The sequence below is a fragment of the Vigna radiata genome, unplaced genomic scaffold, assembly GCF_000741045.1.
Source record: "Vigna radiata var. radiata cultivar VC1973A unplaced genomic scaffold, Vradiata_ver6 scaffold_253, whole genome shotgun sequence".
NCBI lineage: Eukaryota > Viridiplantae > Streptophyta > Magnoliopsida > Fabales > Fabaceae > Vigna > Vigna radiata.
The window spans coordinates 43,983-57,556 of NW_014544138.1; the positions used below are offsets into that span (position 1 = coordinate 43,983).

The window sequence follows — 13,574 nt, forward strand, 5'->3', positions numbered from 1 at the left end:
ATATATATATATATATATTTATTTATTTATTTATTTATATATATAACTTAAAAAATATTAAAATATAAATTATATTTTTTATTTTTATTGATAAAAAATATAAATTGTGATAAAAAAATTGTCTTAAAAAATTAATTATTATTTTTTTTACGTGAACAATTGTTTTTATTAATATTTTATTATTAAATAAAGCTTTTTTCACAAGACGAAACTGGAACTAGAAAAAATGTAAGAGTAGATACAGTTTTCACAGTTAACTGAACTGTAACTGTTATAAGTTCAATTTTAAAAAACTGAACCATAAAATAGTATACTGAACCGTTACTAAAAATAGATCAGATAGTTTTAGTATAATATAGTACAGTTAACTACAGTACAATACAATTCAGTTATTTTTTAACAGCCCTAGTCATACAGTACACAGGTCCCCCAAGCCCGAGCAGATATAATGTGCGAAGGAGTTTTAGGCAGTCTGCTTCCTATGTGGATTAGTTTTACCTTCTACACTTGTCTTTGTGTGTTGTTGCATGTTGATCAAGATCCTGAGCTTCATCGACTAGTCATTACAAGTAAGGTCGGAGTTAAAAAGTGTTCCCTACAGGTTGGTTGAAGGTAAGTCGTGAGTTTGGAAAACGTTCTCTGACCACTCATATAGGACTTGACAAGAGTTGGAAAACATTCTCTGTGGGTTGGTTGAAGGTAAGTCAGGAGTTGAAAAGCGTTCTCTGACCACCCGTGAAGAGTTCGATAAGAGTTGAAAAACATTTCCTGTCAACTAGTTGAAGGTAAGTCAGAAGTTGAAAAATGTTCCCTAACCACCCGTGAAGGGCTCAACAGGAGTTGAAAAACATTGCCTACCGACCGGTTGAAGGTAAGTTAGGAGTTGAAAAATGTTTCCTGGCCACCCGTGAAGGGCTCGACAGGAGTTGAAAAGCATTCCTTGTCGCCCGGTTGCTCAAAGTTGGCCAAGTTGTGTATGCAAGGTCTTGTCATTTGCACAAAAGAAAAGGAACAATTCAAATTTGAATGACCAAAAAAATGTAGCCAATTAGGACAACCATTTACGAGTTTAGACAGTGAATATCGAGCTAGCTTAGACTATAAGGCTGGATGGTCAAGGAAGTGAGAACGTTTAAAGGCCAAAAATGAGAAAGGCATATTAGGATGTGTCACAGTTGAGAAGTTAGTGTTTAATGCCTTGTGACTTCCAGCAGAGCTGAGGACGTTGACCGCCGCTCGGGATACGCTAAACAAGGGTTGAGGTGCCCAATTGAGGCTCAAACGAGAGCCAAGCCATTGAAGCCTGACAAGGATGAACGTATGCGGTCCAATTGACCGATTTGGAGAGAAACCAAGGTTTGCTCGGGCTATACCCAGTAGGTATTGGGCAGTCGTGTTAACAATTTGATTTGCAACAGACTTTCTAGAAAATGTTTCATGAATTTTTCTCCTCTTGGGTGTTATATTGTTTCTCTAGCCAGATGATCCAACGAATTTGGTTAGAGAAGCATTAATGCCAATACTTCTTAAGGCAACCAGATTTCTTGTAGTGACATCCTTTATTGTGCTTTTCTATAACTTGAGCTTCAGTTTGCTTGGAATTTCGTTGTTCTTGCGAACTATTAGCAATTTTTGGTCTAAAAGCATTTAGGTTTCTTTCCAATGTTATTCAAACTGCCTCCTATCTGGCAGCCTCATTCCCTATTATTATGACAATTTACATACTTGCAACCATCATTATAGATCCCAACTGCAAAGAACTCATAGTACAATTTGAGGCATCTATAATTTTTGCAGTTACATTGTTTCTATTTCTTTGGTGTCGTGTCCTTTAATTCCACATTAAATTGAGGTTGTGATATAGGAGACTCTAACTTCACCATTGACAACACCTTGACCGGAAGTTTTTGTATCGACTATGAAAATCGATGAACCGACAAAACTAGCTTCGGTTGCGGTGAATGTAGCCAAGGTTGTTGCTCCTATGACTTTGAACATAACCACGATCGTTGCTCAGTGTCTGCAAATTTAACTACAACGGAGGATGCGATGAGAGCGCATAAGTGAATGTAGCGGTGGTGACGGAGGAGGCAGTTTCACGTGCGGATGATCTTTGTAAACGATTGTGAAATCCAATTGCCTGGCCAATTTCCGCAAAACTAAATTCGACGACGTTTCGCTCGGTTTCATCTTTTTCTTAACAGTGATCAACAATCAATTTCGCCAAACAGCGTTACAGTTGGCAATGGTGTTATTTTGAACAACTCACAAAGACATAATGCTTGGTGATGCAACAAGTATTACGTACAAAGTTGTGCTAGATCATCAGGTCAAGGTTGAGCACATTACATAGGGACAATGTCGGGGCCATGCAACTAGGTGATTATTTTCCACTGTATCGCTCATCTGGTTCCTTATGGCTACAGAGGGATGTCACTCGGTCCCACGGTAGGTGCCAAAATGTTTCGGTTTTGCGGGGTTGAGGATCTGTCTCTTTGTCCACCTATCTTGTACTGCTATGCTTTGATCATTATAATAGTCTGCAAAAGTCTTTGAATTGTTCGGTCCTTCATGGAGTTACTTGTAAGAAACACTTTGATGCTTAAGTCAGTGATTTTCCTCAATGATTCATAATTACATGATCTCTTTCGTCAAACATATAGTTATAAATCTTATAATCAGCTTACAATGTTGACCTATTAATTACCAATAAATGACTTTTATTATTCTTATTAATTTCCAATTAATGACTATTTTTCTTATTAATTACCCATTAATAATGTTATTATTCAGATTAATTATCAATTAATTATTATTCTTGATCAATCGGTCATTTCGTTGGATGGTCTACCACTTGGTCCTTAACTGACCGAGTGATCATACAATACAATAGTATTTTTTAAAAGTGTCACACACTTATACAATAACATTTAAAAACATTACAATATACAAAAATAGCCGCCACAACTTACACAATTTTATCTAGTAATTAAAGAACCTAAAAAATCTATTTTTGGTAGAACTTGTGAGAATATCTAAGATTCACAAGTTGGAACTTCAATAAGACATACAATTGAAAAAGGAGAAAGCTCTCATCCTAAATTAGCCATGACATAAAAGGCTTACTCCCTCCAAAACCGTTAAAAAGAAGAATGTGTAGACAAATCTTTAGATGAAGAAGATGAGCTATTGTTCATATAAAAAAAAATATAGCATGTTGAGAAGAAAACGAAGATTAATAAGAAAAAAGACACAACACCAATCTAAGGACTTAATAGCTATTTTGGTCCCTATTTTTGTTTGGTTTGTTCATTTTGGTCCTCATTTATTTTTTTTGTTCAATTTGGTCCTAAAGGTTGTAAAATTTGTTCAATTTGGTCCTTTTCTGAAACGGCGTCTAAATAGTTAACGGCAAACAGTACACCTGTGCACTGTAGTGATGATTTGGTACAGGACTGCCTACGTGGATGATCTTCAGCAGAGTTACGTGGACCTAATTAAAATTAAATTGAAATTAGGGGTTTTTTTATTGCAAATACCCCCAAATTGAAGCAATGTTGAAAAGTGAAGACTTTGAAATTAGGGTTTTCAAATTAGACTTTGAAAAGTGCAGGGTTCCAGAGCTTAACCAATCTTCATCCCATTCTTGGATCAAGACATGGACGATCCCAATCCTTCACTGTTAACCCAATTTTGGGTTTTTCTTTTTGTTTTGTTTTCATTCTGGTTCGTGTCACAAGGAGTGAAGGCTTTCTTTCTCTTATCTTTCTTTGTTCTGGTTGGGGGTTTTTGCATGTTGGGGATGCGAGTTCAGGTGGCTAGGACGCGAACTCCATTTTCGTGGCGCTAGGGCTCCCCCTTTCTATGATCATTCTTGGCTTGTGATTTGGGGTTGTTCTTGTGTTTCTGTTTCTTTTCTGCAGGTTTGCAACTATAGGTTGATGATTTTGATCTTGTAATTTGGGGGTTTGATTTTAGGGTTTCTGAATTTGGGAATTTTTCTTTGAGGTTTCTGTTCTTGGTTTTTCTGATGTTGTGATTGGAGGAATTGGGATCTTTGTTTTCAAATTGAATTTTGGGGGTTTCCTATAATTGTGTTCTTCCCCAATCTTGCAGATCTGTAAACCAGGATTAATCTTTCAAACAACAATATCCTTAATTTAATTTTGAAAACCTTAATTTAATTTTGAAAAGAATAACCCTAATATCAAAAAAAGAATTCCAAAAATAATAATTCCACTTCACTACACCTTAAGGACCCCACGTCAGATCATAAATGACATTTCTCTCTCTAAATGGACAGCTGGACAGTGAGTCGTTAAGTATTTAGACGCCGTTTCAAAAAAGGACCAAATTGAACAGATTTTACAACCTTTAGGACCAAATTGAACCAAAAAAAAAAATGAGGACCAAAATGAACAAACCAAACAAAAATAGGGACCAAAATAGTTATTAAGCCTAAAAAAAAACATGATCAATTTTCGCCAGAGTGTCTATAATAAAATCAAATCAAAAAAAGATGAAAGAAGACCTTCAAGAAGCACATGAAGAAAATTGTCGTGAGTATATATGGAAAGATCTTGACTCTTCCGAGTAAAAAGAAGAAGCTCCACTCGACTATGCAATATTTGAACTATCATTAGTCGTATCAAATAAGAATATAAATTTCAATTAATTATAGTAAGTGATTAAAACATATAATGAACTTCTGTCAAACTGTTTTATCAAAATCTTATAAAGTTTCGGAAATGAATTTAAAAGTTACTACTTAAGAAATTTATTATTTGAAAACAAAATCTACATTCTTAAAAAAAAAATTGAAAATCATGAGTTGAGAAACAATAATGGAAAAACTAAACAAAGAATATGACAATTTGAAATACAACTTCAATATTCTCAATGCATATATTGAAACACAAATTCATAATTTAGACTTTTTTTCTTCTTCTTAATCATCTTATCACCCCTTTTCTTTATTGGTTAACATAATGAGCTCAAGGCTCAACTTCTTGGCACATGATTGTATTGAGCATAGAGTGCACTAGGGTTTGAGCCAAGGTTGCAACCCTTTATAACCTTCTCTTTGACTTCACTTGTTATGATGTCATTGCTTCAAAATATTTGTTTTTATTTAACTCATCATGTGACAAAAAAAAGTGTAGCCATTGCTCTTTAGGTAACCATCACTTCTATCTCTCCAATTTGGTTTGGTTTAGAGTGATATATGATTGACTTTTGATCATTGATTGCGGGTCTTTAGGGCAATGTAAAACAACTTCAAAGAAACCCTAGTCCAACCCCATAGAAAATTCATGAACTAGAGAAATCACTATTGCACACCTATGGATCCCAAGCCACCAAAAGCTACAAGTGCCATATTAAATACAAATATATACAACTTGTGTTGTTTATTGGTTATTAGTTGACTTATTAGTATACCTTTCATTTTCAACCTTACATTAGGCTTATTTTTCAACTCTAGCCATATTTGTTAATAATATGTTTAAATCTAAATAAGTTTCTCCACAAATATTTATTGAAAAAAAATTTAAAAAAAATTTAATTTCTTTTTTTTACAGAAACTCTTTTATTTAATTTCTTCTTATAGTTCCCAAAGCAAGTTTAATAACTTTTATGTGGATGTCTTTTTCTTTAATAAGTAAATATTGAAAAGTTTATTCATATGGAATTTATCATCAATGAATCAGAAATACAAACGTGATTTCTAAATAATGCGTTACGCATACAATGCTATTTACACATTAATTTTACATGGGTTTTGAATTTTTCCTAAAAGAATGTTATAAGTTATAACATAACAATTGTATGCAAAAAAAAGGTAAACTTTATCGATCTAACTGTCAATTATAATTTCATATCATCATGATTATTCATATTAAATTTAACATTAATAAAATGATCAAATTATTTATATTTTAAAAAAGTATACATTATTTTTATCTTGATTTATACAAGTGAAGCATTATAAAATTTTAGATTAATATGAAATTATATATATAATATTTATTTAGTGTTTCAATATCCTATGATTTATACTTTTGACATGCTTTGATGTTAAGTTTCGTAATTAATGGAGCCAACAAAAGAAGTAACATAGACAAGGGAGTGTCGGTACGGGTGAAATACATGCTTAATGTAAGGTGCTAATGTATATTGTAATGATAACAGTGATTGGGCCATGAAGCAAGAAACAAGTAACATGAAGCAAGGAATACACTTACTACTGCTTATTTTTATATCATTCATTCTGCACAAAGAAAGGAGACAAGTTCCACTCTTTAAACAAAACCCTAATATATTTTTTGTTTCCTTAAGATACTTGTCTCCTTTTTACATTATTTTATTTATTTATAATTAATCAATATGTAATATAACACTTTTTATAAAAAAAAAAAGTAATTATTTTCTTTATATCTCTAAAAGGATTTTCAGAAACAGTTAGTATATTTTATAATTAGGTTACTGTCAAACATGCAGGTCAACAACCTTTAAAAAAAAACAAACACATACAATGAATCCGGTGTTGTTAGAACTGTAGAAAGGTACACTTTCATAAGATTATCAATTTTTGACCAAAATTGAAAAAGAAAATTTGGAGTCCAATTGGAGCAAATGATTCTTTCTTGCTTGCAACACAAGTAGCAAGAAAAGATAATCTGCAGAAAAAGTGTTCTTGGTAGGTTGCACATGTGCAAGAAAACACCAAATTCCAAATTTCAAAATTCAAATTCAAATATTCTTGTTTTACTTTCACATGAACTCTAAAACGTCCCCTTTTAAGCTAGCTTCTCCTTTTCCATGATGTTTGCCACCATTTGGAGAAAAGAATCTGGTGGGAGATATCTTACAAAACAACTTCAATCACCCTAAGTTAAGATCACTCAAATAAACTCTGTCAGCAATTTAGAATGATAAATTTTCAGAATTCAGATGTCAAATATGTTGTTTACACAGACATCTCATCACAGGTTCAACAACGATTCCATCCACAAAATCTTCTCTGTAAAAGATATTTCTTTTCATATGTTGATTGATGCTGGCTTTGACTAGTTGGTAACATGTTTGGTGAAATCATAGAAAGAAGTGAGGTAATATGGGTGGCTGTTTGTTATCACCAGATTATTAGACAAGGGTTCAATGATTAACTTTTCTTTTCTAAGTAAAGATGTTTCAACCAAAACTTGACTTCCAACAGAAGCTGTTTCTGATTAATTCGTAGTTTACTAGACACAACATGGTTTTTTGTTGGGCAAACATGAAAACTAAGGAACACCCTTGTCTTTTCAATAGGTGTTGTGCTAACTTAAAAGCTCCAAAACAGTCTAATCAAATTCTCAACAAAGTCTTATTCACTCCACTCCCTAATTTGACTTCAACAAACATATCAAGCAAACACCTCAGATACATTCATCCCTCTCCCATTTGGGTTCTAAGTTTCAAATTTTATTCTAAAGTTGGTTGAGAACTCAAGAAACCCCAATGATTTCTATTATGAGTCACCTAATATAAAGGGTGACTTCTATTTATTGAGTATGCTCTCGAGAATACAACCATCTTCAATCAGATTGTCTATGATCCCTCAAACATGAAAGGCTTGGATGCTTGTTCAAACAGATGATCAAAATCAGAAAAAAGTGAACAAAATTAGCTAAATTGAGTTTGAGCATAACAACTTCAGTGTAACAATTACATATCTATAGATTCAGCAAAAACAGATAAGAGCTTGTAAGTGGTAGTAAAAATTAATGAATTAGCTAGAACATACACTGGGATTTACCCTGACATCATCGGAAGCTAAGCATCTACACATCTTAGTAAGTAACATTTTCAATGTTTCACCTTTCACCTTCCTACTCTCAACCCCCCAAAAAAACCAGATTAAGACACTTTACCAAATCAGAAGGACCTTCCAAACCCCATGTAACAATCCAAAAAACCAACCACTCCACCACCAAATACCAACCATTCACGATTCACCAACAACCCCCTCTTGAGTCCCATTCCTTCTAACAAGAGCAAAGTACCCCAAAACAGCACAAACCGCAGCCACAAAATTCCCTTCTTTCAACAAAATCCTCACCACAACCCCGAAAATCTCCCCCGTGATCTTCCTTCCCTCCACCACCAGGGTCCTCCTAGGCTTCCCAAAGAAGGCCAACAGCACCACCACCGTGATCCACGTCACCAGCACAGCGGGAACCATAACCATCAGAGCCGCCACCATGGAGAGGAGCCCAAAGACGGTGCCGAGAAGCACGGAGGCGTAGAGCGCCGGCCAGGCGGAGGTGGAGGACTGAACTTGAAGATTGTACCAAGAAAGCGTGGATTGGAGGAAGTTCCATGAAGAAGCCAAAAGGGTTCCATAGACAAAGAGAAAAAGACATGCCCAGGTTCTCCTTTTGCTCATGATGTTGAGAAGGAAGGTGTACGAGGAAGATGGGTGCATAGGTGAAGATGTGGGTTCCTCTTCTTGCGCCATTCACCACCTACAAACCAAACAACCTCAATTTTGACCTTTCTACTCTAAGCACTCACCGTGTCCCACCTCGCTCTCTGCCCTCGGATTTCACTTTTCTAATCACTATTCCTTAAAATTATGCTCTTTCCTTTCGGTCTGATGTTATCCTATTTCTTTCTCCCACATCGTTAATAATTTACTCTCCCCTACTCAATATAATTGAACTTTTCGAACTAATTTTTCTAACAATAATCACGATAATAAATAATAATACTGATAAAGAAAATATCTACAACTGTTCTGGGCTTGGCTTATCTCACATATTATATGATACTTCAGAAATTAACAGAGAATCTCTGAAGGATTACATTATCTCTCATTCAAAACACAAGATCAAGACCACATATTCAAAGGGATTATTCAAAACTCAACCTTCTGTTAAATCCATCATCATATAAAAAGAATAAGATTTATTTATTGTTGATTATATTTTTTTTTAATAAATTGTTATAGTAAAATGTTAGGCAATATTATATTGTTTAAGGGATAATATTCCATCAAAAGTTTGTGGTATTAAAAATATTCTAATAGTATGATCATGATATAAAAGGTAATACATTAAATTGTCCTTCAAAATATATCAAAGAGTTTGCGAAATATGAAATATGAAAGGAAAATATATTTTTGACTCGTGGATTTCTTATAAGCTTAACTGTCAACTTTTAATTCAAATATAAAATTTATTAAAAAAATATTAAATAATTCATACTTGGCTTATTTAATTAATGATCATGTAACCTTGGAAACAATTCATTAAAGAAATTGAATTTGGAGATATTTGAATTGGGTTGGATCTAGACAAGTCTATAACTTAATGTATTAAAGAAATTACTAAGTTTGTTATATAGTTATATTTCGATTTGGATTATTATTCATGTCTGATACATATTTGTATCTAATATTTTAGGATACTTTATCAATACTTATCTTATCAATAAAGTATAATAATTATATATATGTTCTTAGTTTGGATTCATACAATAATAATCAAATATTTATCATGTTTTTAAGAATTAAATTTTTTAACATGTATAATTTTTTTAAAAAATATGGGATTTGCATTTGTTATGTTAAATCTAATTTACTCTTGAACGAATTAGATTTAATTGAGTTAATTAGCTTAGTATTTTATCTTGTTGATAAACTATAATTTTCAATCAATTTAAAAATAATGCAATCTTTAAAAAAAAATAATTTAAAGGCTATAAGTAATTTAATAAGTCAAATCATACCACGTTTTTTCAAACTAATTCTAAGACATGAAAAAAAAAATCATAACACAAGTATTGAGTCTCGATATTAATCATATTAAATTTGTCATTTAACCCGTAAAAAATTAGTTAGTTTGAATTGAGTCAGATTAGAATTGACCCAATCATAAACGAAACAAAATCTTAATCTAATTGAATTGACTTAAATTAAGTTAATTTGGGTTGGGTTATTAAGTAATCTCAATTAATATATTTATGTGTAACATAAAAAAATTTTGTATATATATTCCGTAAAACTTATAAATATATACTAATAATGTGAAGAATTATAGTTTCTTTCACCAATTACTTCATGCTTTAATCTTAATTGACATGAGATGTTTATATTTGAATTCTTATAACAAAATTGTTAGATCTATTTAATATGATAAAATTTGTTGTATTTTTATGTTGAAGAATAATTTGAGCATGAAAACTTGGATGATAAGGATTATTGGTTGCTTGGGATTGGTTTTAATGGATGATAATGTATGTATGAATGTTTTGTTGTGAAATGTCATGTTAGTTTCAATGATTTAAATAAAGTTTATTTTGCTATATACATCCACAATAACATTTTAATTCATAAAAAAAATCAAAGTTGAGAAATGATGTGTTGCTTCTATTTTTGGATTCATTGTGTGGTTCGATATTAGAGACTATAATCTTTCTTGCCATGAATACAAAATCATTTTTAAATATGATACTAAGGTTGCTAAGATGGAAGGTCCATCATTTGGTGCATATATGTTTTTATTTGTTATACTAATTAATTGAATCTTGAATGGTTATATTGATTTTGAAGTTTTTATCAATGTATTACATTGATGGTTAGTTTGAACAATTATTAGTACATGATTTTTATATATGAAGTAACATGTTGTGTTAATAATAAGTATTTTTTTCTCCAAATGACATGCAAATTCATTCTTTTGAGTTTTTCTTTCTTTCTTTTTTCCTCTTTATCTCCATTTCTATTGTGATGTCCATTAAGAGTGACAAATCAAAATTCTTTCTCCTCCACTTTTTATAATCCTTCATTTCATCATATATTTAAAAAGTTAAATGATTCACATATTTTACCATGGAAACAATTTCTTATGATGCATAAAATTTTGTGCTTTATTGCAATTTTTTATTTTTATTTTTGTGTGATTTCCCATGGAAGAAGATCATAAAACATAAAACATAAAGTGAAAATCTAACTTATTGTTGTTGAAACAAGTTCAAATCCTAATGTCATGACTTAAATTAATTATTTTTTCATGAATTTGTCTCCACTAATTAGTTGTATTGATTCATATTAGATTTGAGAGAAACTTCATGAGTAATTTTACCATTAGATGTGTGCAAAATTATGACAACTATAAACATAATTTCATACCAAGATTTTTGACCAAAAAATAATGTGTGAATTTCTCCTCAAATTCACCTATTTATAAGCTAATTTTTCAAGTAATCATTAAATGTAATATTATTCCTTTTTTATCTCTTTATTTTCAATATTTACACTTGAGATCTTAACAATATTTTTTTTTTAAGTTGGGACTTTTTTATAATGAATAGTGGTTAGACACTTGAATCGATGTTTAATCACAACATAACACACTTATATAAAATTCTTTGATTCACTAAGGAGAAATAAAAAAATTCAATACCAATTAGTCATGAACATTCCATATAAATCACCACTTCTAACCCAAAACTTTAAAATAATAAATATATGTTTTTTTTATATATACTACTCTTCAAACTCATTCGTATTGAATATACGACCAAACTCATACTTGTAATTGTAATACTTAAAGTATATTAGATCATTGTTATAAGTTAACATGTTCATGTTCTCATAAAGTCTTTTTCATCTATTCAAATTTCCTTTTTAAAGTCCAAACTCAATACAGTTGTATCTCTTTCTAATTTTTAACAGTATTAAATTTACGAGGGATATTAGTGTATAACTATTTTGCTTTGATAATTAATTTTAGAAATTTGTTAGTACAACTTTCAATTTTATTAAAATAAAGGAGTTAATTTTATTAAAATAAAGGAGTTCTACATAAGAATCAACCTGTAATGATATAAAAACTTAAAACAAATTTGAAGATGGAGTATTTTATGTTTTCAATGCATAATTGATTGTAAAAATAAAAAATTACGGTCTTGATTATTTTATTTTATCTTGTTTTTTTAGTTATATTTTGATCTTATAGTGCATTGCAGCAAATCATCAATACATGATTTGAATTCGTCTAAATTAATGTTTAAAAGGTCTTTTAATATGTAGAGATGTTTTCTTTTTCTCTTTTGGTTTGGAAGAAAAAAACATTTAATCAATTAAAAGTATTTTAATCAATTATTATTTTTTATTAATTAAAAACATATTATACAATTGAAATCATTTAAAACTCAAATTCATGTAATTAGCTGGATTTTAATGATTAGAAATAAAAATTTAATAAACTGAAATCTTTTAAAACGTAAACTTTACAATGAAGGTGTTTTAATAAATTAAATAATTTTTAATTGATTAAAATTATTTAAAATTCAAACTTCATCGGTAACATCCTATTTTAATAGTATAAAACTACCAAAATGAAACATTACATAAATGCTAAAAAAATAATTATATAAAACAAACCTCCTTCAAATAAGAGATCCACTTATAGATCTATCCAACAACTCATAAGCTTCTCCCTCACCCCCTCACCTTTAGGTCGAATAGCTGAAAAGATTATATCCCTAAGCTCACACCATTAGGTGATCATCACAAAATATAAACAACATACAAATACAGATAACAAAAAAGCAAGGGTAAGCTAGCTATCAAAGAAATCATATCACATTTATAACGTAGCATACATAAATCATTTAAATCACATATATCAACCCAAACATCTTAACATGAAAAGACTTAGATTAACTATCCGGATAATTTGATACAAAGGTTTCTGTGGTGTGGTGGAACAGTTGGACCACCCCAAGCTACCACACTAGGTTAGTCTATGGATGACAACGGGTCAGGTCGGATACAGACAATGCATACCCGCAACCCAACCCGACCAAGAAAAAATTCATTTGCTACCCAACCCGCTACCCGCATGGATACTCACTTAAAAAATATCAACTAAGTATTTTAAAACCAACGAATATCCGCAAATACCCATAAATATTTAAAAAAATATATTTTTATAAATTATTAAAATAAAATTTAAATAGAATTAAAAAAAAATATATAAAATATAATATAAATTAAATAAAATATAAATTAAAATTCAATTTTAATTAAATTTAACCATGTAAAATATTGTGGCATCCCTATTTTATACCATACAAGTCTATAAAAAATCAAGATGTCCACATAGATAATAAAAGAGAGCAGTTTAAGAGTAGAAAAGTTAATCAGGTTGTGATTACAGTTATCCAGAAACAAGAGGAAATTTAAAACATGGAAGGAACTCAAATCCCTAAAGGTCTAGGCAGCAGCATCTGTGTTTTCAGAATCTTCCAAGACATCCTCCAAAGTGGGCTCATTCTCCTCTGCTCACATTCAAAAATGAATGATCATTGCAAAAGAAAGACATACAGCATACACAACAAAACAAGGCAAGGGTGAGCTAATTATATAAATAAACATCATGCAACAGATTAAACATTTGATCATAAGAGAGTGCATGGATAGCAAACACATTTTATAGCAAACAACCTAAACATGTGAGATTCTAGACTTGACTCGTCCGGACTTTAAAATGAGAGTCGGGCTATGGCGAGTCTTGCACCCGTGG

At 31.1% G+C, this 13,574-nt stretch overlaps 1 protein-coding gene across 1 annotated transcript; it reads right to left on the reverse strand.

Annotated features, from left to right (window-relative positions):
* Positions 1–7,653: 7,653 nt before the first annotated feature.
* On the reverse strand, positions 7,654–8,712 carry LOC106755383. Its single transcript, XM_014637530.2, has one exon. The coding sequence runs from the start codon at positions 8,498–8,500 to the stop codon at positions 7,988–7,990; it is 513 nt and encodes a 170-aa protein (XP_014493016.1). The 5' UTR covers positions 8,501–8,712; the 3' UTR covers positions 7,654–7,987.
* Positions 8,713–13,574: the final 4,862 nt, after the last annotated feature.

Excerpts from the sequence above, each read along its gene's own strand:
- LOC106755383 (XM_014637530.2), bottom strand. The coding sequence starts at position 8,500 with ATGGCGCAAGAAGAGGAACCCACATCTTCACCTATGCACCCATCTTCC.